The sequence below is a fragment of the Hypomesus nipponensis genome, chromosome 9 (genome assembly GCF_054491055.1).
Source record: "Hypomesus nipponensis isolate SF chromosome 9, ASM5449105v1, whole genome shotgun sequence".
In the NCBI taxonomy this organism is placed as follows: Eukaryota; Metazoa; Chordata; class Actinopteri; order Osmeriformes; family Osmeridae; genus Hypomesus; species Hypomesus nipponensis.
In genome coordinates, this window is record NC_140369.1 from 22,840,499 (window position 1) to 22,868,008 (window position 27,510).

Genomic DNA, 27,510 nt, shown 5'->3' on the forward strand with positions numbered 1-27,510 from the left:
ACACACACACAATATACACACATACCCAAAATAAAAGAAGGCCCCGTCTGTAGGCTCTCACCTTGCCCCGGTGATACAGCTGGGGCCCTGAGGGGATCGGGGGAGAGGCAGACAACACCAGAGTCTGTGATGGTGGCGGGGCTGGAGCTGCTGTGGAAGTAGCAGGAGTAGGACTCACCGTCCTCCAGCACGGGCAGCCCCGGGACAGACAGAGAGATCTGGGAGAGGAGGAGAGAGTAGGAAGGGGACAGAGGGAAAGACAGAGTTGGGGGGATTGGAAGGAGAGGGCCATGAGTCAAGAGTTGGAAAAGGGATGAGAAACTCAGATAAAACCAAGGAGAACGGCGTAGAAAGCATGTTATAAAAAACAAACAAATCAAGACCAAGGATGTTGTGCAAGAACGGAATAGAGATCCTCTAAGTCTTCTTCAATCTAGATCTAACTGGATTTTAAGAGGATAAGTGCACAGATTCAGAATCATCCAGATTCAAGCTGAGGGGTGTTCTCCAAGGTTATTGTTGTAAACTAAAACACAACGTAAAAATAGTCTTTTAGGTAAAAAAAACAAACAAAAAAAATCACAGAATCTAAGCTAAATCTATTTTGCACTCTTCCAGATAAAATACACAGTAATGGAATGTTTTTCAGTTCAGTTTTTTGTGCCAAAAGTAAATATTACAGATAGTCAAACTAAAACAGTTTTAATATCAAAATTGCAGGCAAAGCTATAATACACTAGGGGATTTTCTGTGTCAAAGTTATGAGGACAACTCATTTGTATACTTTTAAGGATATTTTCTTTCAGTTTTTTTCTAAGCCCCAAAGGTAAACGGCTTGTATCCGCCATCTCTCTAAAACTAGTCCCTACTAAATAACTGATTGATATTGTTAGTTTTTCTACTCAAGTTCAGACAGGGGCACACATGACTCTGATAGCTATCAGAAATGATCTCCTTGCCTTCCCTTCCCACCGCTCCCTTGTAGAGGAATGCAGAGGTTATGTGGAGTCGTAGTGGGAGATACGCATGTTCAAAACATGAGGGCCATTAACACAAAACACGCAGGACACATTCATGGAAATGTACATGCTGTGCCTCTGCAAATCTGAACACAAAAACACACACATACCAGCCCGAGGCACGCACACACACGCGCACACTTGCACTTACGCTTCTCCTCTCCTCCCGGCTGATGTTGGCGGGGTTAAGAGACTGGATGATGAGGCATTGCTGCTCCATGTCGAAACTCCACAGCCACTGGCCAGCCTGGGCCCCACGTCCACACTCCCCCTGCTGGACACACCTGCCATAACAAGTGGAACACAGAGAGGCTCACACCTGCAGCACTAACACAATTATACTGGGTGTTTACAGATAGACAAACTTAAAATAGGTTACTTTATCAACGGTATCAATGTGGTGGTTGATGTGGGAATCGGGGAGGAGGGAGATTAGAGAACGAGGAGACTGGAAAGAGTTAAAGGATGGAAAAGATGATTGGGACACGGCAGGAGAAGGGAGAAAAAAAAGGAAACTGGAATGAATGGAGAGAGGGGAAAGGAATAGTGGAATGAGGAGGTTTGAATGAAGGACAGTGAAGGAGAACAGGACTGCATGAATCAGGAACAGAAGGTAGATAAGAAAGTTGGGAAAAGAGGGGACATGAGAAGAAAACAGATGATAGGGAGAAGGGCCAGGTGGGCAAGGTGTGTGAGAAGAAGGGTGAGGGACGAGGGAATACAGAGGGTGGAGAGGAAAACAGATGGTGTACTGTGGGAGCTGGGCTTTTCATAATTGCACAAAAACAAACCGAAAATGAGGCTTTAACAACGACTTGGCAAAAACACAAATCCAAATCATATTTACGTCAGCAACTTTCTCATCAATGCTGGTGCCATGCAAAGGACTCCAAGAATTTCTATGCAGAAGCGATGCGGAATTTGAACTTCGAGGGACATAAAACGACTGTAATTTTTAAGCTCAATAAAGTGCTGGATGTAGTTATCTACTCGGCAGCACTAAAACAACAGACTTATAAGGCCACCACTTTAGAACATTTAGGGCTTCATGAGCAGTGGACATGAGAAATGTGTCAATTTCTTGGGTTCTGCTGGCAGGGAGCAGCAAATTAGCATGTAAGTTTCTGAGCAGCTAGCCATTAGCTCACCTTCCTTCCAAGACACACCAGCCACAGTAGGGATCATGAGCAGAGAGACACGACTGGCAGTCTAGATGTTGCTGACACTCTGCCACGGGCCTCTTTTGCAACTGTAATAATAATAAGAAAATATATATATAACAATAGAAAAAGAGATAACATTATGTTAATGAGCAAGAACATAAAACCTAGGAAAACAGGACTGGTCCATTCGACTGGAACCACACTGCCCATGTGAAAAATACAGCGAATATGGTGTGAGCTGGTGTGTACCATGGTGGACGTCATGATAAAGAGGTTCTCCTCGGCCTGGTCCAGCAGCAAGTCTGAGCTGATGGGAGCGTTGGGCTGGATGGATACGACGTCGTACACCTCCACCTCACCCTCGGGGCCCAGGAACACCTGCGGACACCCAATCCCACATGTCGTCATCAGAACACACACACCGCCAATCAGGACGTTGAAGTCATCCCCACACAACATGCATCAGTAACGCAAAGCTCAAAAAAGAGACACCGTCGTGTCACGATGACAAGCAAGACACACTAACTCATTGAAGAGAAACATTTAGTGTTTCAAATAGTGACATACACATCTTAGATATGTCATATAAATATGACATGTATCAAACAACAATCTCTTTTTTTACTTTCCTCCAAATGAGACAACTGCACAGCCGAGAACTGAGCATGGCTCAGGTATGAGACCTCTCTGCTGTTCCAGCAGGGGCAGAGTCGCTGCAATGTGGTTCAGAGCTTGAACTAGCGCTCCGTTGACATCTCATCAACTTCAACTAATGCCATTACTGGACATCCCCCTCCCCCTACATGAGACGGTTACGCACAGAGATATCATCCTACTGGGAAAATCTATTACTGGCTAGGTATGTGTGTGTGTGTATATGAGAGAGAGAGAGACAGAGAGAGAGAGAGAGAGAGAGAGAGAGAGAGACAGAGAGAGAGACAGAGAGAGACAGAGAGAGACAGAGAGAGAGACAGAGAGAGAGAGAGAGAGAGAGAGAGAGAGAGAGAGAGAGAGAGACAGAGAGAGAGGTGTCTGAGCACGGTGACGGTGACGGTGTCTAAGCACTTGTGCGTGAATCTTTCATTTGAATTCACAAAAGTGTGTATCTACGTCAGTGTGGCAATGCCTGTGTTGTCTGTTTGCTACAGTGTGTGTATGTCCCAAAAAAGGCCAGACAGATGACACTAGCGCAAGTGCCAGATATGGGCCAAGAATTTAACATGATGAGATAATCTGATCCTATTGGAGGGAGGAAGGGAGGAAGGGAGGGAGGGAGGGGGGGGGGGGGGGTCAGCTGTGCAGCGCTACTCTTTGATCCAAGGGCCCATCAAAGGCCCTGACTGTCCAGACGTCAATGACGGGCAATACTAGCCCACACTGCTGTTCCTTTACTTTGCCAAATCTGTCAACCCAACCAAACAAAAGATGAAACAAGCGTTTAATGAGATTCCCCCTCTCTTCAAAGGGGAGAATGCTCAGGCAGGGAAGACCTAAGGTCCCACTTTTTTTTCCAATTAATGCCAAATAAAACCACTGCTCATTTTTTGGGGAAATACAAACACAGTCAGGCAACAGACTAATTGTTGGGGGTCCAGGCTGTGCATATACACAAACAGTGCACATGCACACATGTATACACACACAGGGAATTTGAGGAAGGGTGGGAAAGAAAGAGATAAAGATAGTAAAGAGGGAGACGTCTACTGCATACTTCTGCCACACAGTAACCAACTCTTCTGACACCCACCCATCTGACGTCCTCAAGACATTTAGACAAGAATCCAAACTGGGCAACCGTGCATTCTTAAACACTCATATAAATTGATCAGGGTAGCGCCAGAAATCACTGTGGCTGAAATGTCTTGAATACCAACAGAATCTAATTTAGCATGCTTGCTATTCCTAATGACTACATGTAACAGATTATGCTAGGGTGGATTTCTCCCTTGCCGTAGGTAATGGGAAATGAATTAGTCTATAGAGTGAGAATTGTAAAAACATACTATGCTTGTAACCAAAGCCAAGTGCTGTTATGTTCCAATCAAAATATTTAATATAATATTTACAAATATTATTTTGGATTATGCAGCTTTTCCCAGTAAGGTAACATGATGACTCCATGAACATTGGTAGGTGACCCAAGCAGCAAGTTAACCTCCTCAAATTGTTCCAGTAATACAACCGCTAATTAAAACAAACTGTGGTTTTGTCCAACAACATGTCTTTTATTCCGATGTAGCTCGATAGCTGTCAATCAGTCGCAAGCCGTGTTCACATTTAGCGCTGCAGCTAAAGCCAGCTCGACTCTTTTGGTGGGGGGCTGCGATTCAAGGAAAGTGACAATAGTGACAAGGGCCACTGTTCAAAAGCAGGGTGGTGACATTGACACAGTGGATGAGCTGCTAATTCTATGACTCATGGTTTGTTCTCATAGGCTTTGAATGGAGCTTTCTGTTCTTCGCGCCATGCTGACTGCCTGTATGATGGTGAAGCCCAGCCACTGGTTTAGTTCTGTGGGAAGTGGTCAGACAGTGAATAAAAATACCATTAATGGGTGTCGTTGTGCTGCGTCTGCTTTGGCTACAGGCGCAAGAAGCCGTTGAGAAAAAGGACACAAAGCGCTAACTGTTAGTGCTTACCAGTACTGCCCAGTGTCATTTGTGAGTGTATTTGCTACTAGTGTGCCTTACTACTGGAGGGTGGCCATGTTATATGTCTTTATGTTGCTATGCTTGATATTCTTTATTCCTTGTCATCAAATGTTTCTTGACCGTCGTACGTTAAATAAATGGTTAGTATAAATGTAATAAATGTGACATTCAGTTAACCCCATGGTGTGTTTGTATTTACGCGTTCACCCCTCTCTCAACTCTTTCCATTCCCTCATCTATACCTCCCTACCGACCAACTTTATCTCACTCGTCATAAAATGTTCCCCCCCTCGCTGACTCGGGCGTTGGCCCTTGTGTGAACCCTGAGAGGAGCGGTTCCACGTGTCCCCGCAATGACCTGTCCCCATGTTCCCCGCACCGCAGAAATCCCACTGACAGACAGCCCGTCTCTGCTCGTCTCATGTGGCTACGCGGGACACTTCCAACCTGGCGACCCGGTGTCGTTGTGGGGGCGGCCAATCAGCTGATGCACATCAACAGAACTCCAGTTGATGAGTGATGAACTTGCTTTACATTGTGGAAGACAATGTTCAGAACCCTGCATGGGTTTATAAGTCCAACAATGGTGCCAGACCGTACCACTTCTTTGATAGCAGGGCCCTGGCTATGGGATATTCACCCCATCACTGTTCAGTGGTTTTTCTGCGCCCCCCCCCCCCCTCCCCCCAACATACACACACACACTTTTTAACCACTCTGCCGACTCATCACGATATAGGGAAAAATAAATAAATAAAGTCAGGAAAAGAACACAAGGAAGAGTGGACCCTCATTATGGGAGCGATAACATCAGTGTTTTGTCTAGGATTTTTTTCGCAGTGGGGGCAGGTCTGTCCAATAACAGGCTTAAATGAACTGACAACATAAGTTAAACGATTTACAGTTCTCAAGGACGCACACGCAATCTCAACTGCGCCGTGAAGCGCATGTCCGTGCATGTCTCTGACATGCACTCTAACAATCACTGCTGATAGACGGCCTAAAATTTGTACAGCCCTATTTCTGATACCGTGGCGGCAGAAATGTAGATAAAATCAACATAGAGGAAACACTGCACATGCATAATGTCAGCGGTATTTTCTGGCCCAACTAGGGGAAAGAAAATACACTGAGATTCACTGGAGACACATGGCCTCGCCTTGTTCTGGCTCTTATTTCTGGAGCGCTGAGTATGGCCAGTGCTGCCTTGCTAGGATGCTATTTCGGACATCCGCTTCTTGGCAAGGGAACTGAGAACTGAGAGGGGGGTCTTAAGGTACGTTGAGAAAGAATGTCTGCTCTGGCTGTTTCCAACCCTCTCACCCAGTTTGGCCCAGTTACCCAAGATGTTGGACGCTTTTTCGTGCATTCAAAAGGTCGAGAAAGAGAGACTTGTGCTGTCTGTGATTTCCTAGTGTTGAGATGGTTCTTACCTTGTGCAGGTTTCCCTTTGAGTCCCCCAGGAAGGCGATGGTATGTCTTGCCCTCACGCTGACCTCGACGGCAGTGAGACGGGCAGATGGGCTGTCTAATATGGACTCTGCCACCACAGGTATCCGGCTGGCCATTGGACTGGGAGTGTGGTCAGAACCACAGGGGTAGGCATCCAAAGTGTTCTAGTTCACAGAAAGTATGAGAAATGTGTGTCAGTCAATTACGCACACGTTCAACAATTTTTGGAAATAATTCAGTCAAGTCCTTAAGCATTTAAACACCTGTAACACAGCATTTTCTGCACCCAGTTGTACACATACCTGGGTATGGCTAAGTGTCACCCTGCCCCCCACCTCTCATATGTTCAAATCTGGAGTTGTTGGACAGTCTCTACTCGATGGGTCTCACACCTCATTGTGGAATTTATTGTCGCATTGCTAGTCCAATGTTGATAAGTAAGGGTCAAGATGTGGTCTGATTGGTTGTTCTACAGATAATAGTTGAGTATAAAGGGAATTGTGAAGCATTGTTCTCTATATTCTTGATCTCCTGAGGGCTTCTCCTCAGCTCTGGCTTCTCCTAATCCTTCTCTTTCCTCCGATTTACAATAATCATGGTAGAGTCGGAAAGATTTAAAACCTTAATTTTGTAACAAGTTTGCCTTGTAATTCATTTAATGCATTTGCAATGTTAATAATTATATGTCAGTTAACGTACTATGACTCTTGCTGTGATTTAACCCATAAATTCAAATAACTAATTCCAGCATATATGGTATATATGTATAACCAGCATGTATGTTAATACACTGTTCAGTTAATCCCTCTTCCTTTAAACAAAGGGAAATAGTTTGGGTTGTTTGGACAATATTAAACCCCCTACACCTGTATTGCTCCTTTATAAATAACCATGAAGCTTATTCGCCAGTTTACCCCATAACACTTCTATGACAGCCTATAAGAGAGCTGTTGGTTTCAATCCCCATAAAGCAGCACACATAGGTGAAATAGTTTTGACAAGACAGATGGAAAAACTTTGACACTGTGTTTTCTACAAGATCTTAACAGAGATTTATAGTTCAACAGCTGGAGGTGAAAGGAAACTTTTGCAAGAATCTGGCAACCTGTTCCCCTGGTCCCTTTAAAGCTTACAGAGAACTTGCTTTCACAACCATACTTTAGCAAGTGTACTGGTGTTTTTTGTACCTCTCCATCCCCTCCCAAGAACAGGTCATAATGACATGCCTAGGAGTAACATTAGCAAGAACAGGCAATAAACAGATGATCCAAAACTTCTGATAGCTACTTGTTTTGATTGCTGTTACTCTCATGGCCACTTCTACACAAAAGAGACTTCAGTGTAATTACCACAGAACTCCCTAATTTGAATACCCTGCTAACTTTTTCAATTTTAAGCAAGATTGTTAGACTTTGTCAAATATTGTAAGTACTGCAGTGACCATTTAAAAACGACTAAGTACTAATCCATGAATAAGTATTGATGAGGTTTAACTCAAGGCAAATAACATTACAACCCATGCATTATGGCCAACACAAATAGCCCATACATGACGTCTGGTTTAGCAGCGTGACCTGCAAGGCTACAGGATCATGTATCTCTATTGACAGACCGGAATCAATAATTACACTACATATTTTCTTTGGCAAGACACAAATGGCAACGAGCCCAGTATAATATAGCCTTTTCATAGAAAGATATGCTGTTGAAAGTGTTAAGGAAGGGCCGTACAGTTAATGAATCCATGTTGCTAAACTGGATGTCTTTCCAGTTAGATTTGTGTCTTGACGTTAGCAAGAAAATCTTAAGGGCTGACTAGAGATCAGCTGAGGGCTAGTTTCCTCGTTGGATGCAGTTGTGTGAAAAACGGCGGTAATCTGGCCAGATGGGATATGTAGACTAAAAGAAGACCTGGGAGACAAATATACTCCACAAATGAAGGTCCTCTCTTTATTTCCTAATAATACAATGTATTCATTTTGCAGATGCTTTTCTCCAAAGGGACTTACAGGGAGAATTTGAACCTGCAACCTCTTGACCTGCAGTCAAATACTCTTTTTTCCCTTAATGTGCTCCCTTCTCTCACTTTCATCTTCTGTCTGTCTTCACTGTTAACCATCTTTCTATCTTTTCTTCCCATCTCCTGCTGCTGTATAATGCAGTAGTCTTGCTCTTGAGCTCTCCCTGTCTACGGTCCTCTCTACGTAACCTTACTGGTCCCGCTCCAACTTGTCCTCCTCATCCCATCTCTCTATCCCTCCGTAAGACCGCCCACACTTCCACGTCTGCCTGGATCTCCTCGTCTTCGTGGTGACTTCATCCGTCCTTGTCACTCCTTGTTATACATCGCCCTCTCGCTAAGTGGGGGCTAATGCTGCCCATCGATTGCCCCCCCCCCCCCCCTCTCCACGATCCTATTAAATTACCCCCCCCCCCCACCACCACCACCACCACCAGTCTGAGGGGAAAACAGCAGGCCAAGTTCGGGGGTCGTCACTTGTTCAGAGTCCTCTACGATTCATCATTCAAAACCACTGTGAATCGGTGTGCCCACTGCCTAACCCAGATGCCCACACACTCAAGGCAACGCATGTCAAATTAAATATAAAAAGAGATATACACAAAGCTGTGCTGCACACATCCAATAGACACGTACCTATATAGACACACCACATTCGGATTTCCGAAGCTACAGTGGCATAACGGGACTCAATCTCGTACAATCCCCCTCACAAAAGAGGATTACATTTGTCTGTTCTAAAAGATTAAATAACATTTCATTTTCAGACAGAGGTCACTTTGCTGTGACTGGGCTGACCCTGAAAAGCTCGGACACATCCTAGACATGTACTTTGCAGACACAGCATTTTAGTGAAACACTAAGCATCAAACCAGCTAAAGGCCTACTGCCATAGTAAGAACACAATGCCAACATGGTTAATACCATAACATCTTCTTACAGACAGCAATTATATGTATGTCCTTTGAAGAAATGTGATAAGAAAGGTCAGCAAATGGACATTGCTTTGGAAGAGTCTGCTAAATGAAAATAAATACAATGTACTAAAACTACAATTTCATAATAGCCTGGCATCACCAGAATAATTCATATTAGTTTGGAACCTCTCGGTTCAATTTCCAAGGGGGATTATCAACAGGCGCAGACCAAAATGCCTCAGGACACATTTTGATTGAATTGCATAGATACAACCAACAACCATACCATACAACCAACCAATCAGAACAACAAAACAAAATCCTGTTTGCCAATGAAAATGCCTCAAGTGTGCTCTTACAGTCATTGTATCAAATCTGTTCAAATGGAAGGGAGGCAAAATCTGCCAGAGCAAATAAAGCATGAGCTTGCAGATTCAACTGGTTCCCAGATGTTGTTACTAACAATTACAAAAGTCAGCTTCAGGGTAAGTCAGTCATTTCAAGTAATGTTTAAAAAAAACACACCAATTATACAATGCAATGCAAACATAAGACTCTCCCAGATGGTCTACTCACCGAAGGCAGGTTGGCACAGTTGGACTTGACGTCGTACTCTATGTAGGCGGCCTCAACCCCCACTTCTGTCCTGCCCACCTGGGTGTAGCAAAGGTCCCTGGTGGAGTTGATGCGCTGGTCCAACTCGTCCAGGTCGAACATGCAAAGGGCCGAGTCCTCGCTGGGCCGTGTCGACGATGCCATGCGGGTGGAGAACACGCCCAGGAGGACCTCGGGACCTCTGGACACCACGTCGTTCTTGGGTAGACCGAGGCGCACGGCCTGGAGGAGGTTATAGCTTTTCCCGCCGGCCGAGCGGCACGCCAGGGGGACCTCTACGTACGAGTAGTACGCCTGTTCGTCCAGACACACGCGGGACACGTACGTGCGGTACTCGCGCGACTGCGACTTGAGGTCGCGGCGGTAGAAGAGGAAGTAAACGTGCTGGCGGTGGGCGAAAGAGGCCACAAAATGATGGTCGTACTCCGACAGGCGTCCCGCCACGGCCAGCTTGGCCGTCTCCTCGTAGGAGAACACGGGTTCCTGGGCGAGGTTCCGTGTGGAGATAGGAGGGTGGCTGGTGGTGTAGCCCCGCCCCACGAACAGGACAGGTTGGCGGTCGGGGCGTGAGCGGACTATGAGTCCCACGGTGCTCACATTGGGGTGGTTGGCCGCCACGTACTGGGTATCGACCGGCCTCTCAGCTGAGAAGAGCACCTCATCCACAGAGGCCAGACTACGCTTCTGGCAAATTCCTTGGTTGACGCTCCCACACGTGATCAACTCCATGGAGAAGGGGTCCACCAACAGGAGCTTGTTATGGTTGCTGGTGCGTCGTGCCTGGGGACAGTTGCCCACAGTGACGGGCGGCAGGCACTCTCGGCTGTCCGTCACGGGCCCCGTGTTGTCTTGTAGCTCAGGCGCTAGGAAGCGGTCCAGCTGGAAGAGGCGGTCCCTCGCCCCGACATAGACACGGCCCACGGAAGGGTCCGGGTGGAGCGCCAGGTGCTCAAACAGTGTGTCGTTGCGGGAGAAGGAGGGATAGGGGTCGAAGTGAGAGGGGTCAGAGGCCAAAGAGAGGCCACTGGGAAAGGGACAGCCCAGGACTAGCAGCAGCAGCGGAGGTAGCAGCGATCGGACTGCTGGGGCTGAAAGACGACGTACCATCCCTGGAGGCATGGCAACCAATCTAGGAACCAGACAGATAGCCACTTACCATTAATTTACAAACAGTTCCAAGTATGTACTTGATACCTGCCTTGACATATGGCCATGGAGTCTCTGAAGAAAAATATTTTGCTTCACTTTGTCTCCAAACATTATACAGCTTAATAAGCTTCACAAGGAATCTGATATTGCATCTGCATTACAAATGCTATAGCCAATCATAGTTTCCCTGACTCTGGTCAGAAAGAGCAGTGCATTTGCATTGAAATACCAATATGAATATTAGTAATTGTTATAATTAATTATTGGATATTTTGTATAACTACAAAAGTGTGAGGGGAACCACTTTAGCATGTGTTGGGGAACTGTACTAAATCATAAGCTCACCATTTGTTTCAGACGATGTGTTAGAGAGGCATGTCACCTCTTCACCTCCTCGGCAGCCTGACTAAGAAGACATCTCTAGAGAGCAGACCTGAAAGACAACAAAGAAAAGAGTAACAGCTATGAGTTTCTCTGTGAACAAAATGTGTGAGCGTATGATGTATGATATATTTATCATATATTTTGACATGCAACCAGATAAGATTTATATAGCATTTGTTTCTCTGGACAGAGAAGCCATTCTACAAAAGCCAGGTCAAGTATAGTTAGAGTCTTAAGTACACCACGCACACGCACACACACACACACACACACACACACACACACACACACACACACAGCTGAACAATCCCTCCCCATTGGTAAGCTTCGAGGCTAGCGTAGATTCACACCGGAACAAGAGTAATCAGGAGTGATATAAAAAGAGTGAGAGAAAGACAGGCAGAGACGTCACAATCATCTCATTCTGTTTTTCCACCTGTAACACATTCCATTCCTCTCTGTCTTCACAGCTCAAACTCAAAGTGATTTATGAAGTGCACACACAGTGTAACAAAGGCATTCTGAGCAGTGAAATTCTTAGGGCATGGCAGGAAACAGCTACATAGTAGGTAAAAAAAAAAAAAAGAAAGAAATATTCATTTAAAAACACTAGCAGCAAAAAATTCTGTCATACCAGTAAAAAAGAAATTGCATAAAGATGAGCAAAAATAGCAGTAAAAATACCGAAACTGTAGAGTGCCAATGGAGATGTACAAACAATATTTGTGATGTAGAGTGAATATACGTAGGAAATCAGTACAGCAAACATTGATGACATCATGGGATCAATGGTCACTGAGATTAATGATGCTGATTGTGATGTGTGATGGCATGCAGGAAGAAACTTGAGAGTCTGGTAGTAGGGGGGTCAGATGGCTGAGCAGTCGGGCTATTAATCAGAAGGTTGCCGGTTCGAGCAAAATGACGTGTCCTTGGGCAAGGCACTTCACCCTACTTGCCTCGGGGAGAATGTCCCTGTACTTACTGTAAATCGTTCTGGATAAGAGAGCCTGCTAAATGACTACATGTAAATGTAGTCCATGCCTGGAGGCTATTCCTTCTCTACACTTCCTGTTCCTGTTTTCTCTCTCCCTCCCTCCCTCTCTACCATTCATGCCCCCTCCCTTTCTTCTCTCTCTCCAGTAACTGGCACGGAAGTAGGATTCTCTCCTGCCAGTACAGACGGGTCTTCGTGTGTCTGCGCTGAGAGAAAGGAAGGGAGAGCGCCAGAGGGGAAGAAGAGTCTGAGACACCGGCTGAAAGAGACACCATTCACCAGGCTCCACATCCTTACCACAGGCCCGAACACACACACCTTCCCTGGCACACTGGATCATTCACTCTTTTGTGCGAGAGGCTATGTCCCACCTGGGAAAGAGGGGTTGAGGTTGGCACATGGCCAGATCTGGAGTGAAATAAAACCCTATTTAATGCAGCACAATAATAGTTACCAGCATTATCTCTTTACACCCCTTAATCTCACACTTCTTTTTAAATGCTTGTTTGATCGACAGTTTACTTGTGCATAGCTACATAACTATACGCTACTTCAGCTCTGTTTTTATTTTATTAACTGAACTAGAGAAAGTTGCTCTTTGATTGATGCTTGCGCCAGAGTTATCGGAACATCAAATCAAAACATGTACTGGAGACTCTGGACGATAAGGCCAGACAAACAAAAACAAGAACCGAATGACAGATTATCATTTAACCCAAAGTAGAAAAAATATACACAGGCAAAATGCCTCAAAAGCTGAGGAGTTTCCGAATATGAGTAATGGAAGCCCATGCCAAGGTCTGAACTTGCCCCCCACTTGCAACCCGTGCAAAGGCTGCGAGTCATGAGAAAGCCGGGCGATGGAGGAGTCCAGCGGAGCAGTGTTTGGAATGACATGTTCAACTCCTGCGAAGGGCTACTAAAAAACCTCCGCCTTCGCCTCGTTTGCCAGAATTTCTGTGGGTATGTATAATACCGTTTCGGGTATTACTGACCAATTTGGCGTGGCGGTGCCCATTTATGCAGTCGTCACTTTAAATCATTGTTAAAAGCTCCCTGGTTTTCTGTCCAATATCAACAGTCCATTGGTTTCCGGTTTGGAGGCGCTGTGTTTTTCTCTGTAACCTACCACTGGTATAGACCTGGCCGATCTGTTCTCTCAGGAAATAATCCAATAACGCTCAACTTCATTCAAAGTTTGGCAGACATTCGAGAAGAGACGAATGGACTTCTGATTCGATTCTCCGACTCAAATCGCATTTCGGCGGCAGGAGGAAGTTTCTTGTCGCTTTAGCGGTGCTAAGGTATCACTTTGAAAGGGAAGAAGAGAGAGGTGTGAGGAACTAATTGGATTACGTGCATGTAATGTGTTTCTCCTCTCCGAGTAATGGACTTTTCCGTTCTGCTCTAGCGCCAGAGATGGGTCCATGGATGCAGGAGTTCATGCACTGGATTCCTGCTGTTTAGGCACAGGATGGGTCAACTGAATGAGCAGGTTGACACGACCAAGCTACAGTTCAAGGCCAGCAGCCTAAATCAGTATAGATCTAAATGTAAAAGCTGGGCTTCAACCTATACAAGCCTACACGTTAAATTACTTTACTATGTTGCTTTATTCCATACCCGCAACAACAACAACAACAACAACAACAAGAACAACAACAACAACAAGCTCCAAATGGTGGACCCCTTCTTCATGTCTGCTGCAAAACATGGGGACAGTAGGGATTTAAAGATGGGCAAAGAAGATATACTGTACGACAGATTCAGACAAGGGTCATCTGAGGTGTTCGAGCCAGGCCAGAGACTGGGCAGACTGACTGCACAGACCACAATGGGACATTCCTGTGAGGCACATTTTATTTCAACATTGTCTGCTTCATTGAGTCTACATGTTGGCATTATCCAGACAGAGGGAGACAGAAAGAGGGGGAGAGAGTAGTGAGACAGAGAGAAAGACATGAAGAGAGAGAGAGAGAGAGAGAGACAAAGAGAGAGACAGAGAGAGAGACAGAGAGAGACACAGAGAGAGAGAGAGAGACAGAGAGAGAGACAGAGAGAGAGACAGAGAGAGAGACAGAGAGAGACACAGAGAGAGAGAGAGAGAGAGAGAGAGAGAGAGAGAGAGAGGAATAGAAATCACCACTAACAAGTGCTTGCAAGCATCAGTGCTTCCTGAGAACTGATGGAATGTGACTAATGATAATAAGCTACAAACCGAGAGTGAGAGTGAGAGAGAGAGGAAGCGAGAGAGCATGATATAGAAGGGGGAAGAAAAAAGAGGAGTTGGCCATTAATTACAATGCCTACCCACAAAGCCCCTATTCAACGCCCGCTCATTCACAGAATGTGGGAGACAGAACAATGGTGGTTTGTAATTAGTGACAAACAACTGGGTGCATAAAACACACAAACACACACACAGAGCAGGTCTTATGGAAGTCCCCCCCCCCCAGCATCCCCTGAATAAGACAGGCCTCAAAAAAGGACTGAATGAAACGCAAACAGTTTGCATCGTAAGTCAAGTTTAGGAAGTGCTTAAACATGCAGACATCAGTGTGAGTGAGACCATGTGCTAAAGCGTTTGAGGGTGACATGAATGTGTTTTAAAGGGCATATTTCTGGGTGCTTCTTCTAAAATGGCAGATCTCAGCAGGCCTGTTGAAAGAGCCCAGCACGGTTTGGCAATTGAATCACCTTATTGACATGCAGATGTTCTATACATAGGTGAGGTTGTCTCTTGCTGTGGTCAAGAGGTCACGCAGCGGGCCTTTGACAATACACATATAGATCAGGGAATGTGCTCTATTTAACCTCTGGGAAAGAGCAAGATGCAGAGAATAGTACAAACAATGAGTTATGATCGCACCACCTGAGTGTCGTTTCTCCTGTGCATTAAGTCGTGGAGTGTGGACTGTTTAAGGACATGTTTTGGTGGTTACTATATTTGTACTGTCCAGCTCATGCATATAATGTCCATCTGAGAGACACGTTTCTCACTCATGCTAGCCACTCTGTTGTGGAATGGTGACATGATCCGACGTCGTTGCTAATAAAACCGAGTCAACCCTTTCTCTAATTGTAGTTCCTTCCGGCTTGCCTGGAGACAGAGATCTCATCTTTACACTTATCATCATATTTTCATCTTATCATCATAGTATGCAGTAGCATATCATTTGATTTGATGTATCCATTTTCAATACTATTAAAACTGTTACCAAACTCAGAGCAAGTTTCCTACAATGTACACTGGAATCCTCTTCCAAAATGAGACCAAAATGACATACATCATTTCAGCTCTGTGTTTGCTGCAACCGACCAAGATTTCAGTTAGTTATTTTATATCATCATATGTCCTCTACCAGACCCATTTCTGTCAGAGCCAGTCATTGGGCAGTTTAGAATTAAGGTCCAACATTCATTTCCATATACTGTCAAAATGGCCACCGGGACTGGGCGAGGTCATGTCAGTCCATGCAGTGACCGGAGTGGTTTGGATTTGGATCAAACGTATTTATTTGGTTTTATTTTCAACATTACCCTGCTCATAGCTGAATGCATTGCCTGCATGTCAGCTTGATAGCAAGTTAGCCAGCCTTGCTAGCTGACAAGAGGTTATTTATAGATACCCCAAACAATGGTTGACCGACTACAGGACCACATTCCTCTTCGGCTGATGAAGTTGAGAGGGATGCAGAGCAGAGGGGTGCAATTATCTCCTGCCCTTTCCAGACAGTTCTTCTCTTTCTTACAAAAAAGACATGGGGGGGGGGGGAAAAATAAACACAACATTTACTGAGGGGTGAAGGAGATCATAATTAGTTCCTTTTAGGGAGAAGTTCTTCCCGCAACTTTTCTGGACATGTTCCACTGGGTCTGGGGAAGACACACTGGCCACTGGGGAGGAAGTTCCCCAGGCAGTTCAACTTTATGGTCCTTAAGATGAGGCGCTCATTGCTAAGGGAGGCCAAGGGAGGGGAAGGATATCCGGGTGACTCCTCGGTTGGGTCAAGGGGGAACCCTGCTCATTCCAGTTGGAGGGACAGTTGGAGGTGTGGAACCAATTGACTTGATTGACTGTCGTATGATAAGGATGAACACTAACAGTAAGAGAGACTTTTCCTCTGAGGGCAAACGGTCAGTCTGAGAGGCTACCATATAATACGAACAGCTGCCAGGAAGCCATTAACTTGAACACAAGTGAGGTTGTCTATACTGTAATTCAAATGGAAACAGGTGTATTTTGCTACAACTCACATTATGAACAGTCTACTTTAACACATAGGAATAAGAAATATAACCTCTGAGAGGTGAGACAACCGCATTTTCACACAAATAAGACATGGAACATTAGTTTGCTCGCTAGGGTAACGCTTACCTTTTCTATGCAACATTCTTACATTTAGGGACTATGTGAAAACACATTCCTGGGCTAAACCAGCCAGCTGTCTCCATCCAAAACAACAAGGTTAGATGGTTTTACAATATGCCACTGCATCTTCAGCCCATAATACTCCGCCCCTCTGTATTTATCTATGCAACCATATCATCTTTTGTCACGGTCCTGAACTCTAATAGGGGGGCAATGTGGGTGAAGGCAGGGGAAGGTGTGTTGATGACAACGTAAGGAAGTAACCAAAAAGAATGTAAAAGCTGACAGTGCAGGTCAGGAGTGACTGTATGCTTGATAGGTAGCCCACGAGTGCAACAAAGACAGATAGAGAGGCAGAGAGAAGCAGAGAGAGAGAGAGAGAGAGAGAGAGACTGAGAAAGTGCGACAGGCGAAAGTGAGTGACAAAGGAAGCCTGTTTTCACAGGTCACCCTGATTTATTTCCTCAAACACATTTACGACTACATGAAGCTGCATACACTCATATTCCCACCGTACGTTCCCTAGTGGTCAACCCTTCCACGATGCTGCACCCCCAGTAGGTGGCACTGTAGCGTGTCTGCCACACAGGTCCTCCACAGAGCTCCAGGGAGACTCGGAGGGGCACGTCCAGTGAATGTCTCTGCTGTTCGCCTGCTTCCTTCCAGTGAAGCCAAATTACGCAAACACAACCTATGACATTGGTTTGCTTTGTCTTGCCAGCGTCAGGTCTGCTGCTCTGGTTATAGACATGGGGGAACCAACTGAGGTTGGTCTGTGTGGGTAGGTAGGTGGATACTGCCCACTTCCACAATAAACTGTGTGTCAAGCGGCCATCTTTTTGCCCCCGCCCATGTTCTGGATGGACACTCTGTACCAGAGGAAGGCTTGGTGTGCCTACTCCCTTCAGTTAAATTAAGGGAGGATTGTTACCTATGAGTCAGCAACACACACACACACACACACACACGGGTGTCTGGTGGGCCGCTTAGACCAAGGCACGGATTCAGTACAAATCACACCCACACAAACATGGTCGGGACATTCCAGGAGTTTACAGGAAGCTAATTAGTCAGCCACAAACAAAAGAACCCAACCCCTATCGAATATGTAGACACACTGATTGCAGGTGTACAAACATAATAAGACTGTCAAAAATGCCCGGACACAAGCAATAAGAAGGCAATGAGAAGGCAATAAGAAGGCAATGAGAAGGCGGTCGCAAGCCATCGACAGACAAACACTGCCAACTGATAGCACGCTGACAAAGACTGTGTTTATCTTGTCTTCTCACAGGGCATTTCATCTAGTATATGAGCTGTCTTCATGCAGAGAATAAACCCCTGTTCTCAACGTGCAAAGGTGTCATAATACAGACGTCACTACTGGTTAGTACTCATGCATACTCAGTTCAAATTCTAGGTTTCCACTAAAAGAGAGGGATCTATAAAAGAAAAGGTGGTCTGAAGCTGTACATTCAGACGTGTGTGTCCGTGTGTTTTTGTGGAACTATGCGTTCAGAGGGAAATTACAGCCAGTGTTTTTATACACTGATTATGGCTTGAAGAAGTATGCCCACATTTTTGGAAAGAATAGCAACTCTGCATATCAGAATGCAAAACCTTTGCTGACATAGGCTGCAGCGTGGAAATATTGAGCAGTGGCCATTTTCTTTATGGTCAGTTTCATTATTCACGTCATGGCATAAAAGCAGAAATGAAACCAACTATGGCACTGAGCCGCTGAAAGCCCATCAGTATTTGGTGGAAGCTAACGGCTAGCAATAACATTAGCCTGGCCCTAAATACAACCATGCTAATAAAAACTGACCACCTTTAGACTCAGAATATGTTGTTGCTTTACAAAAAAGGAAATATACTGGTCAAGCTTTCTGTAATGACAATTCCAGTGAAATATGATGGGTTTGTGGGGATGAAACCCTGCTATATGGTGTTTCAACAAATTCCTGTTTCCTAATTCAGAATGTCAGTTACTATTCACACACAGTGTACTGTAAATCACCCACAGCTTTATTTATGCGTATGTAGTCCGCAAGTCAAATAAATTCAACCCTTTTGTGATGTAATTATTTTTCCTCAAGAGGAGTTGGTCTTTGATGTTGAAGGACTCAAATTATGTACTTTCAGGACACACACACACAAGTGTCCACACACACACACACACAAACGTTTTTCTTCAAAGGCATCCTATATTCACACACGCACACTCTATATCCCTATATGTACAGCAAGATATACAGAGCCCAAAAGACAACCTGACTCAAAGACCATATCTACTATTAGAGGCTACAACATGCACCAGTCAAGGACAAAACCTTTCTAATATATTTTATATCGGTGATTCTTCTAAATTGCCACCCTCTTTGCCTTGATGATATTCTTGTACCAACTTTATGTAATAGTAAAATGTAAATGAAAAACCTTGAACCTGTGTACAAACCTTTGGCTGGTACTGAATATGCAACAATCCCTTGGAGACTGAGTCCTACAGCCTGTTAACGGTTAACCTCCCAGTGTTGTCTAAATGTCCTCAAAGGAACCAGCCAATGAGAGTACCGGCTCCAGAGAGTGAAGGAGGCCGGCTACAAGGCTTTTAGAAACATCTAGAGGGCTTTCGAAGATAAAGGTTTGTGTTGTTGGCATGTTGAATGTTGTGACGTTTAAAATACTCGTCGTGGTGGGATTTCTATCTTTCCTAGAAAACAACAGCTCAATGCATCAAAAAAGGAACAAATGCTACAGAAAAAAGGGAGGGCAGGGTGGAAGGACAGATGCAATGTCTGTGATAGATAGTGAATAGAAGCTGGCAAAGAGAAGAGTGGTATTTGGAGACAGAAAAGTGGGAATGAGAGAAAAACACAGGAGGCTACCGAGAGAGAGGTGGATCTTTAGAAACAGCGACAGTGTCAAATGACAGAGACAGAAAGGTAGATAGGAAAAGCGAGATAGGCCAAGGGGAAAGACTGAAGAGACAGAGAGAGAACGACAGGGAGACAGACGGGGTAGCGTCAGCTGGGGAGAGCGGGAAAGGGGGCGGCTCTGGGAAGAAACACAAATATTTTCCCTCATCGGCATCAGGCCTGACACAGCAAGGAAAACAAGCGTCTATTTATAACTGCTGAGACAGGAGCGACACGTGGGAACGGCCAGACAGATGGACAGATGACTGAGCGAGGGACGGGGAGGAGCAGGGGAAACACTTCACAGAGAGAAAGAGGGGAGGGAGAGTTTGGACAGACAAAGCAGTAACAGTTAGCAAACACACACACGCAAACAGACATAGTCAGTTGCCTAAAACATTTTCTTTCTTTTTTATGAAACAACTTTTTTTAACCAGTCTTTAACAGCAGAGTTAGGTATTGACAGACAGACTTTGATTACAAAGTTCCAGCTTATGCCCATTTCAGACAGTACCGAAGTGAATACATGTAAATGTAAAAATGAATACATGTAAATGTAAAAATGAATACATGTACCGTACACCAGACTCCCTCAGGCAACACAACACAGCAAGGTTCATGCTCAAGGTGAACCGAGTCAAGCTGAAGGACACACACACAAGTACAAACACAGGCACACCAAACAAGGACAGACAAATATGCGCCCGCAAACACAAAGTTTACACACACAGAAGCGCAAGCGCACGTGCACAAACACACTTTCATCAAATCCTATCCATCTATCCTTGCATGAGACCAAACAATGAACCCAAACACGAAACGGCACTCTCAAACACAAACACTCCATCGGCACACACTCAAGCACACGATGCCTTCAGTGACACTGCTTCCTGTCGCAGACGGTGCCTCATGGTTCGGACAGGCAGGAAATGAAAACCTGGAACTCTCATGGAACAACAAATCAAACATGATGGAGACGATGACATCGCAGGGCGGGACTTTACAGCTGCACCCTTGAGAACACTCAGCTCACAAATTTGCCTTCATATTCACTCCCTGGTGCTTTCATGCCTCAAGTCTGTAGCATTGACATTTAACATCATATAACTGGCCACTGGTAAACATTCCCATTTGCTCAGTCTACTAATTTGCAGTTTCCACTCGGCTTTGCAATGGTAAGGGGCATAAGTGACCTCAAAACGTATTGTAGTTAACAGAATATGCCAGCACCTTAAAACAAGTGTGACTATGAATGGATTTGGGTGAAACAAGGTGAGGGGGCGGGGGGGTTAGCAGGAGACCAAAGCTAAATGATTACACAGCATCACCGTTTTGAAACATTGAACAACGGATCCATAGATTCATTTCCAATTAACCACTCCCCCCACCCTTAAAAAGCCGTCAATAGTCTTTGCAGTGGTCTTTCACAGGAAGCTGCAAATATTGACTGTAGGAATCAATGTCAGTCTAAGCAATCTGTGTCTATCTGATCACTCATGATACATATCTAATAACATAGAACATAGTGACAACTGACTATAAACTGACAGCTGAATGTCACCAAGGCACAAGGACACATATATATATACATATATATATATATATATATATACATACACACATACACACATACACACATACACACATACATATATATATATATATCCATTGCTTACAGGGGGTATAGTGTATTTTATAGTTTTCTGTGTAATGTATATTCTATTTTAGTAGTTAGGTGTATATCGTACATTGTGTTGTGTAACAGATATGTAAATTGTATTATATACACAGTTTGGGTAATTGTTCTACTGCTATGTTGCCTGGAACTGCACACAATCACCCACTGTTGCATATGGTTAAGTGAAATTAAAGGGATTTTATGTTATTAAGCAGTGTTTTTTTTAAATATTATAATAGTTTGTAATTATATTCTGCCGTACACTGTCTGTGTGTGTGTGTGTGTGTGTGTGTGTGTGTGTATGTATGTGTGTGTGTGTGTGTGTGTGTGTGTGTGTGTGTGAGTGAGCGTTTAAGTCTACTGAACTCGTAACTTATGGTAAGGCTGACTAAACGCAAAACACCAAACACACACACCTTTCTGTCGTAGCCTGGGTAATAACGAGCGATGCAAAGATAGGAAGAGCAAGAGAGAGAGACGGAGAGAGACACAGGGTGAGATGTTAGTATGACCACTGTGCTGTCTGGGCGCCGCTGAATGATGCGTGTGTAAAACATAGCCCATGTACAAAGCACCCCTTTGTATTCCTGTGTACCCGATGCTGTGTTTCCATAACGTCGCCTCCATAAAACACTGGGTGTGGGTCCCTAACAGCGCGGGCTGACAGACCTTCCAGGGGTGAAAATGATGCCGTAAAAAACAGCGAGGGGAGCACCATAATGGGAGTTGGAGTCGTTTTAACTGCTGCACCACAGCAGAGGGTTTAGAGAGACGCTGAGGGGTCTGGAGGGTGTCTCAATACTCTCTTTGGCCCGAGGTAGACTACAGTCGACAGAAAACACTGCATAGAGGACAGGAGAGGGGAAACTCCCCGACTAAAGCAGAGGAGTAGGCTATTGGGATTTCTGCAGTGTCGGTGTTGGTGGAGTCGCCTCCGTAACAACTAAAACCTACAGAAAGTCGTATGCGACTTATAGGTGCATTCCATGGGTTCTAGAACACTCACTGAATTCTAGATTGTTGACTAAATACTAGAAAAGGAGCCTAAGGCCGTGTTCACACTTGACTTTTTTTAACTTTTTTTTTTACCGCTGCCTTCAGCGCCTTTTGAGTGCCTTTTCAGAAAAGCGCTGGTTGACGTCTGACCAGAATTTTGTAACCTGAACGGGAATCATATATTCTAGCAATACTTTATTATCCGTTATTTTCCATTGGTTACTCATCAACAGCTAGCTACTATGGCCAATAAAATGCAATTACTTGCTTTAGCTTTGGCGTTTGAGGAGCCATAGTCTGGTAACTAAGGTAGGTTACTAGGTACACTCGTACCTACTCGTACCTACTCTCCACGTCCTGATTGGTCCTTTTTTAGAAGTTTTTAAAAGGCGGCCGCCTTTTTCCTTTTCCCATAGGGTTGCATGTAAAAAGGTGCTGAAGGCAGCGCATTTTTCTGAAAAAAGAAGTCAAGTGTGAACACGGCCTAAAAATTCATGCATTCTCTTTTCCCTTCCCGTTTCCCTTTTCTTGTTCTCTTACATAGATTTGATAGCAGGTGGGCCCATGCATGCAGTTAGATCTGACATAAGTGGCAGGCTCATATTACCCATGCACAAACACATGAAGCATTTTCAAAAAGTACAAATTGTATACAACATTGCATTGTAATTCTAGAGGAAACATCATTGGAAATGCATTCCAAAAACAACAGTGCTGTACTAGACCACCTTGAAGGCTCTCCTTCTACACCATGCATTACTACACCCTCGGGCTGATGTGCATAACTGTGCCTGCCCGGGAAGTATGGAGGGAAGACTGGAGGAGTGTGAAAATAAACAAAAAGGGAAAAGATAAGGACTTTGGCGCATTCCTGAGGTCAACTTGCATAATGTTGTTGACATCCCAGTTGAGTGTAAGCTTGGCGAGTCTCTCGATATGACTTTGGATCGGCCACACGGACACGTCTGTTTTACGACGTGGGGGTGAGAATGGTCCGTGAACTGTTGAAGGAGAGTGGCTGTAGTTTTGGTTATTAGTTTGAGAGGGAAGGAGGCAGGGAGGGAGGGAGTGAGGGAGGGAGGCAGGGACGGAGGTGCGGAGGGAGGGAGGAGAGAGAGAAGAGGAGATACGCCTCCTGTTGGCGTGCCTGTCCTTCAGACCACCTGTCTGCTGTCCTCGTCTCTCTCTCCCTCCCTTTCTCGCTCTACCTCCATCGTTCTCTTTATCTCTCCCTCCCCTCCCCCCTCTTGCACCCTCATGCACACAGACTGAATCTTTTATTCTGTCTTACTTTCTCTTCCGGCTTCTTTTTCCTCTTTCGTTTTTACCTCTCGACAGGACCACACTCCTTCACTCCTTTCTTCTCTGCCTGAATCGTTTTCCTCTCCTTTTCCCCCTGTATTCCATTCCACTATTCATCAGTCTCTTTTCAGATATTCCCTGCCTATTTTTACACCACCCACCCACCCACCCTCCCTCCCTCCCCAACTCTACACTCCTCCCTCTCATCCAATCGACCACCACCCCAAAAAGAAGCCACAATGTTCCTCCCATGTGTGTCTGCCCTATTCTTCCCAACCATAAACACAGCCTGCTCTTAAAACGCTTGACATTTCGTCTTGAACCCCCCCCCCCCCCCCCCGAGCACATTCAACACACCCTGCAGAGGCCCTTACCACCAACCAAGTCCTAAAGCCAAACATGTGCAATTTAGTGTTGAAATCCCCCTACTTTCAATTAAAAGAGTAAACCTCACTGAAGAACTGGAAAAGGTCTTGTCTCCTGGACGGAGATTAATTGATAGCCGAGCAGATTCCACGCGATTCTTTGGAAGCACAGGCGTTTAGTGCAGACGGAAAATGTGTCACCTAGGGCCTCTTTTGGAATGCATTGGGCTGTACCCGACCATCGTTGCCATTACTGTGTGTTACACGATCATGCTGTTCAGTTTTGCTTGTTATTACAGCAACTTGAAGGCCTGTTACATCACACGTTTGTACCCATGTTCTATGATGGCCATCGAAGTGATCCTTTCAGCCTAAACTACATCTGAGGGGCTGGGTGAAGGGATAGAGATGGTGGCTGTGTCACATACCTCCTCACTCATTACTTTTAGCCCGAGGAGTATCTTTTTTGGGGTGGGTGGGGCACTTAGGATGTTTAAAAGTGACGGGCCAAACATACTAGAGCTTGTGCATGAGTGTGTGCGAGTTTTTAAGGGGTTGTGGACCGTGTTTGGGAAAGGGAGGGCTTTGAAGGCGATAGCCCACCCATATGAGCGAGTGATAGCAGAGAAGGGAAAGAGTGTGCGCGTGCGTGCACACAAGGCGCGGTAGCACTCCACAGTCAAGTCTCACACCTCCACTACAACAGTATCATTCATCACTGTGTCCCAGATAGGACAAGGGTCACCAGCCCTCACACACCCACACACACACACACACACCTCATTATGCAGGAACACAACAGACAACGACAGAAACCCTAACAGTTGCCCAGCGCAGTAAACATCTTAACAAGGGCTGTCTGACCTGACCTTGAGTCGAACACACACACACACTTAAGTTAATCAACACCCCACCAAGGATGAAACGGTAGAATGTGTAGTCTAGGTACATAGAGAAAGTGGATGTTCTCAGTAACATGTCATTACTGAATTGCAACAGAACATCCAGAATACTCAATGATGTGCCAGGGCTTGATTCTGTAGTAAACTACAAAAACGACGCTCCTACAGACCCCAATTTGGGCCAGCTAGTTATTTGAAGACAATAGCTACTATGATTTGTCATGAATTGAATATATGGTTTGAATATATGGAGTGAAGAATGACTGTTCAATGTGATCAATACAGACATGTACGCAGCTGTCTAGACACTGATAAACACGGCAGCTCAAAATTCTTAGACACGCAGATACACGTAGGCTGCACACATTCAGACAAAAAGAAACCACACACACACACACACACGCACACACAGACAGACAAACACACAATGAAGTACAAAAAAAGCATGCAAATGTTGGTTACAGATGTGCACACACACACCTACATAAACAAAGCCAACGGAAGTTCAAGCCACTCCAACCTCTTCACTCTGACAGAGTTAATCCATACCCTGCACAGTCATCAAGCCTAACCTAAGGGGATATCCACTCCAGTCATAAAGCTTAGTCGCAGGCTATGGGGGAATCCTCTGCCCCAGCCCTGCACACCCCTTCCTATGCCCACTAATGGTCCGGTCCAAACATCTACCCACCCAAGGGGCCAGCCAAACCAATCAGGAGCAGACTGGGACAAGATGAAGGGTAATTTGGGGGGTTACATTAACCGACAAAATCTTGTGGTTTCACCCTCCAGATCTCCTAATAGGGTGGTGGTGGTGGTTTTTCTAATCCCTTCTGTTCCCAGACCAGGGGATGGACAGCTCCATTTAAAACACAACAGACATCCAGCCAGCTTCCCCATCACCCTCCTGCTGATTGCAAATAGGACTGGAGGACTAAGGCGCGCGCGCGCGTGTGTGTGTGTGTGTGTGTGACGAGTGGGAGTGGGGGTTGGCGGGAGAATAGATAGTTACAGGAAGGGTGATGGTGGAGGAGGGGAAGGGGTCAGCACACAGGCACACTAACTCACACAGTCGATATGTACAGTACATGTGCCTACGCACTGCCAACACACTTGTATATCGATTCCCAAGCAAGTATATATATATAAACCTAGCAGCGACCATGAGCACACACACACACACACACACACACACACACAGAGGCAGTGTATTGACCTCAGAAACACCATGACCACAGCAGCTCCCGTAGAGGCCCAGATGAGCTCTCTCCTGTTAACGCTGGTAGGCCAATCAATAAATGAGATTGACCTACTCTCTCTTGCGTGCACACACACACACACTCTCTCTCACACACATGAAACACACTGTCAACCCCTCCACACAGATAATTTATTCGACAGCTTTACATAAACACAAAAAATCTGTGGCATACTAAAACCTAAAAACATGTGCGCACACACACACACACACACACACACAGCACTGTCACCGCATCACTTATTCAACGCCTACACACACAAAACACAAGAAAACTGAACTCATGGTGCACACACTAAACTTACTAACACAGACACACATACACACACACACACACACACAACTGGGTAAATACCATGGAGTAACTGTGTGGAAAACAATACTCGACTAAGCAGGAACAATAGACCGTATGTTGCTGAGCGTACACGCCAAGCATTAGCGTGCAATGGTATACTGGTTTATCTGTTAGCCTCGTGGACAGGGTGGGACAATGCTATCAGCACCAATGAGTATCCACAACAAGTGAACTCAGTTAATCAAGTGAATCAGCTGTCGTTTTGCTCTCGGTAAGAGCTGGTTTCTTTGTCAATGTGGACGGACAAGCTGAGGGCTCTGCCTTTGAAACCAGGAGGATGTGTGACTGTTCACCTTCAAATCCCGTCTGTCGGGGGGGGGGCGGGGGGTCTATTTCCACAGCCCTGTCACCGTCTCAATGTCTCATCTTGGGTAAAGCTGACAGGAAGCCAATTCATATTAATGGACTCTCACTGCCCTCCAAGCTAGCTAGATAGTATCAAGAGCCCATGTAGCTAGGTGGATGCTACTGTAGGAGCATGCATTTAAATCATTTTGACATGAAAATATCTGTACTTATACATGAATGGCGTCATCCCTAAGGAATACCAGTTTAGTTACCCTCTGTTAACGGGGTATTTTCTTATCTCATGGAACAAATAGTGCATGGTGGTAAATGTTGATTGATGAATCTGCATTGTTGAAGATTTCAGTTTTAATTTGTATGAGGTATGCCGATGGGTTTCTAAGACTTCATTTAGGGTTTCTGGCACTAACTAATAAGGGTTCCGAGGAGGATAAAGAGGCCATTTTGCTTCAAAGTGCTGAAGCAGACGCTTGGATCTTTAGTCTTTGAAAGAGTCAGGTACCAGATGCTGAAGCTGGCACAGGACCACAGAGACCAGTCATTTTGCATGCGCAAACACACACACACACACACACACACACGTCATTTTGCACCCTATATACACACACACACACACAAACGATGGCTGCCAACTGTGCCTCCAATTCCCAAAAGTCTTCATTAATTTCTCTTTAGCTTGGTCCAGCCTCAT

General features: G+C 45.2%; 1 protein-coding gene across 1 annotated transcript in view; it reads right to left on the reverse strand.

Annotated features, from left to right (window-relative positions):
* The window catches only part of plxnb1b (plexin b1b), a 72,440-nt gene that overhangs the window by 19,627 nt on the left and 25,303 nt on the right, over positions 1 to 27,510 (reverse strand). The window contains exons 3-9 of the mRNA XM_084704227.1: positions 11,332 to 11,419; positions 9,799 to 10,966; positions 6,267 to 6,449; positions 2,432 to 2,560; positions 2,168 to 2,268; positions 1,171 to 1,303; positions 62 to 218 (exon numbers count right to left, since the gene is read on the reverse strand). Coding sequence (XP_084560353.1) covers positions 62 to 218; positions 1,171 to 1,303; positions 2,168 to 2,268; positions 2,432 to 2,560; positions 6,267 to 6,449; positions 9,799 to 10,956 — 1,861 coding nt within the window. The 5' untranslated portion in view covers positions 10,957 to 10,966; positions 11,332 to 11,419. The remainder of the gene's footprint in view (positions 1 to 61; positions 219 to 1,170; positions 1,304 to 2,167; positions 2,269 to 2,431; positions 2,561 to 6,266; positions 6,450 to 9,798; positions 10,967 to 11,331; positions 11,420 to 27,510) is intronic.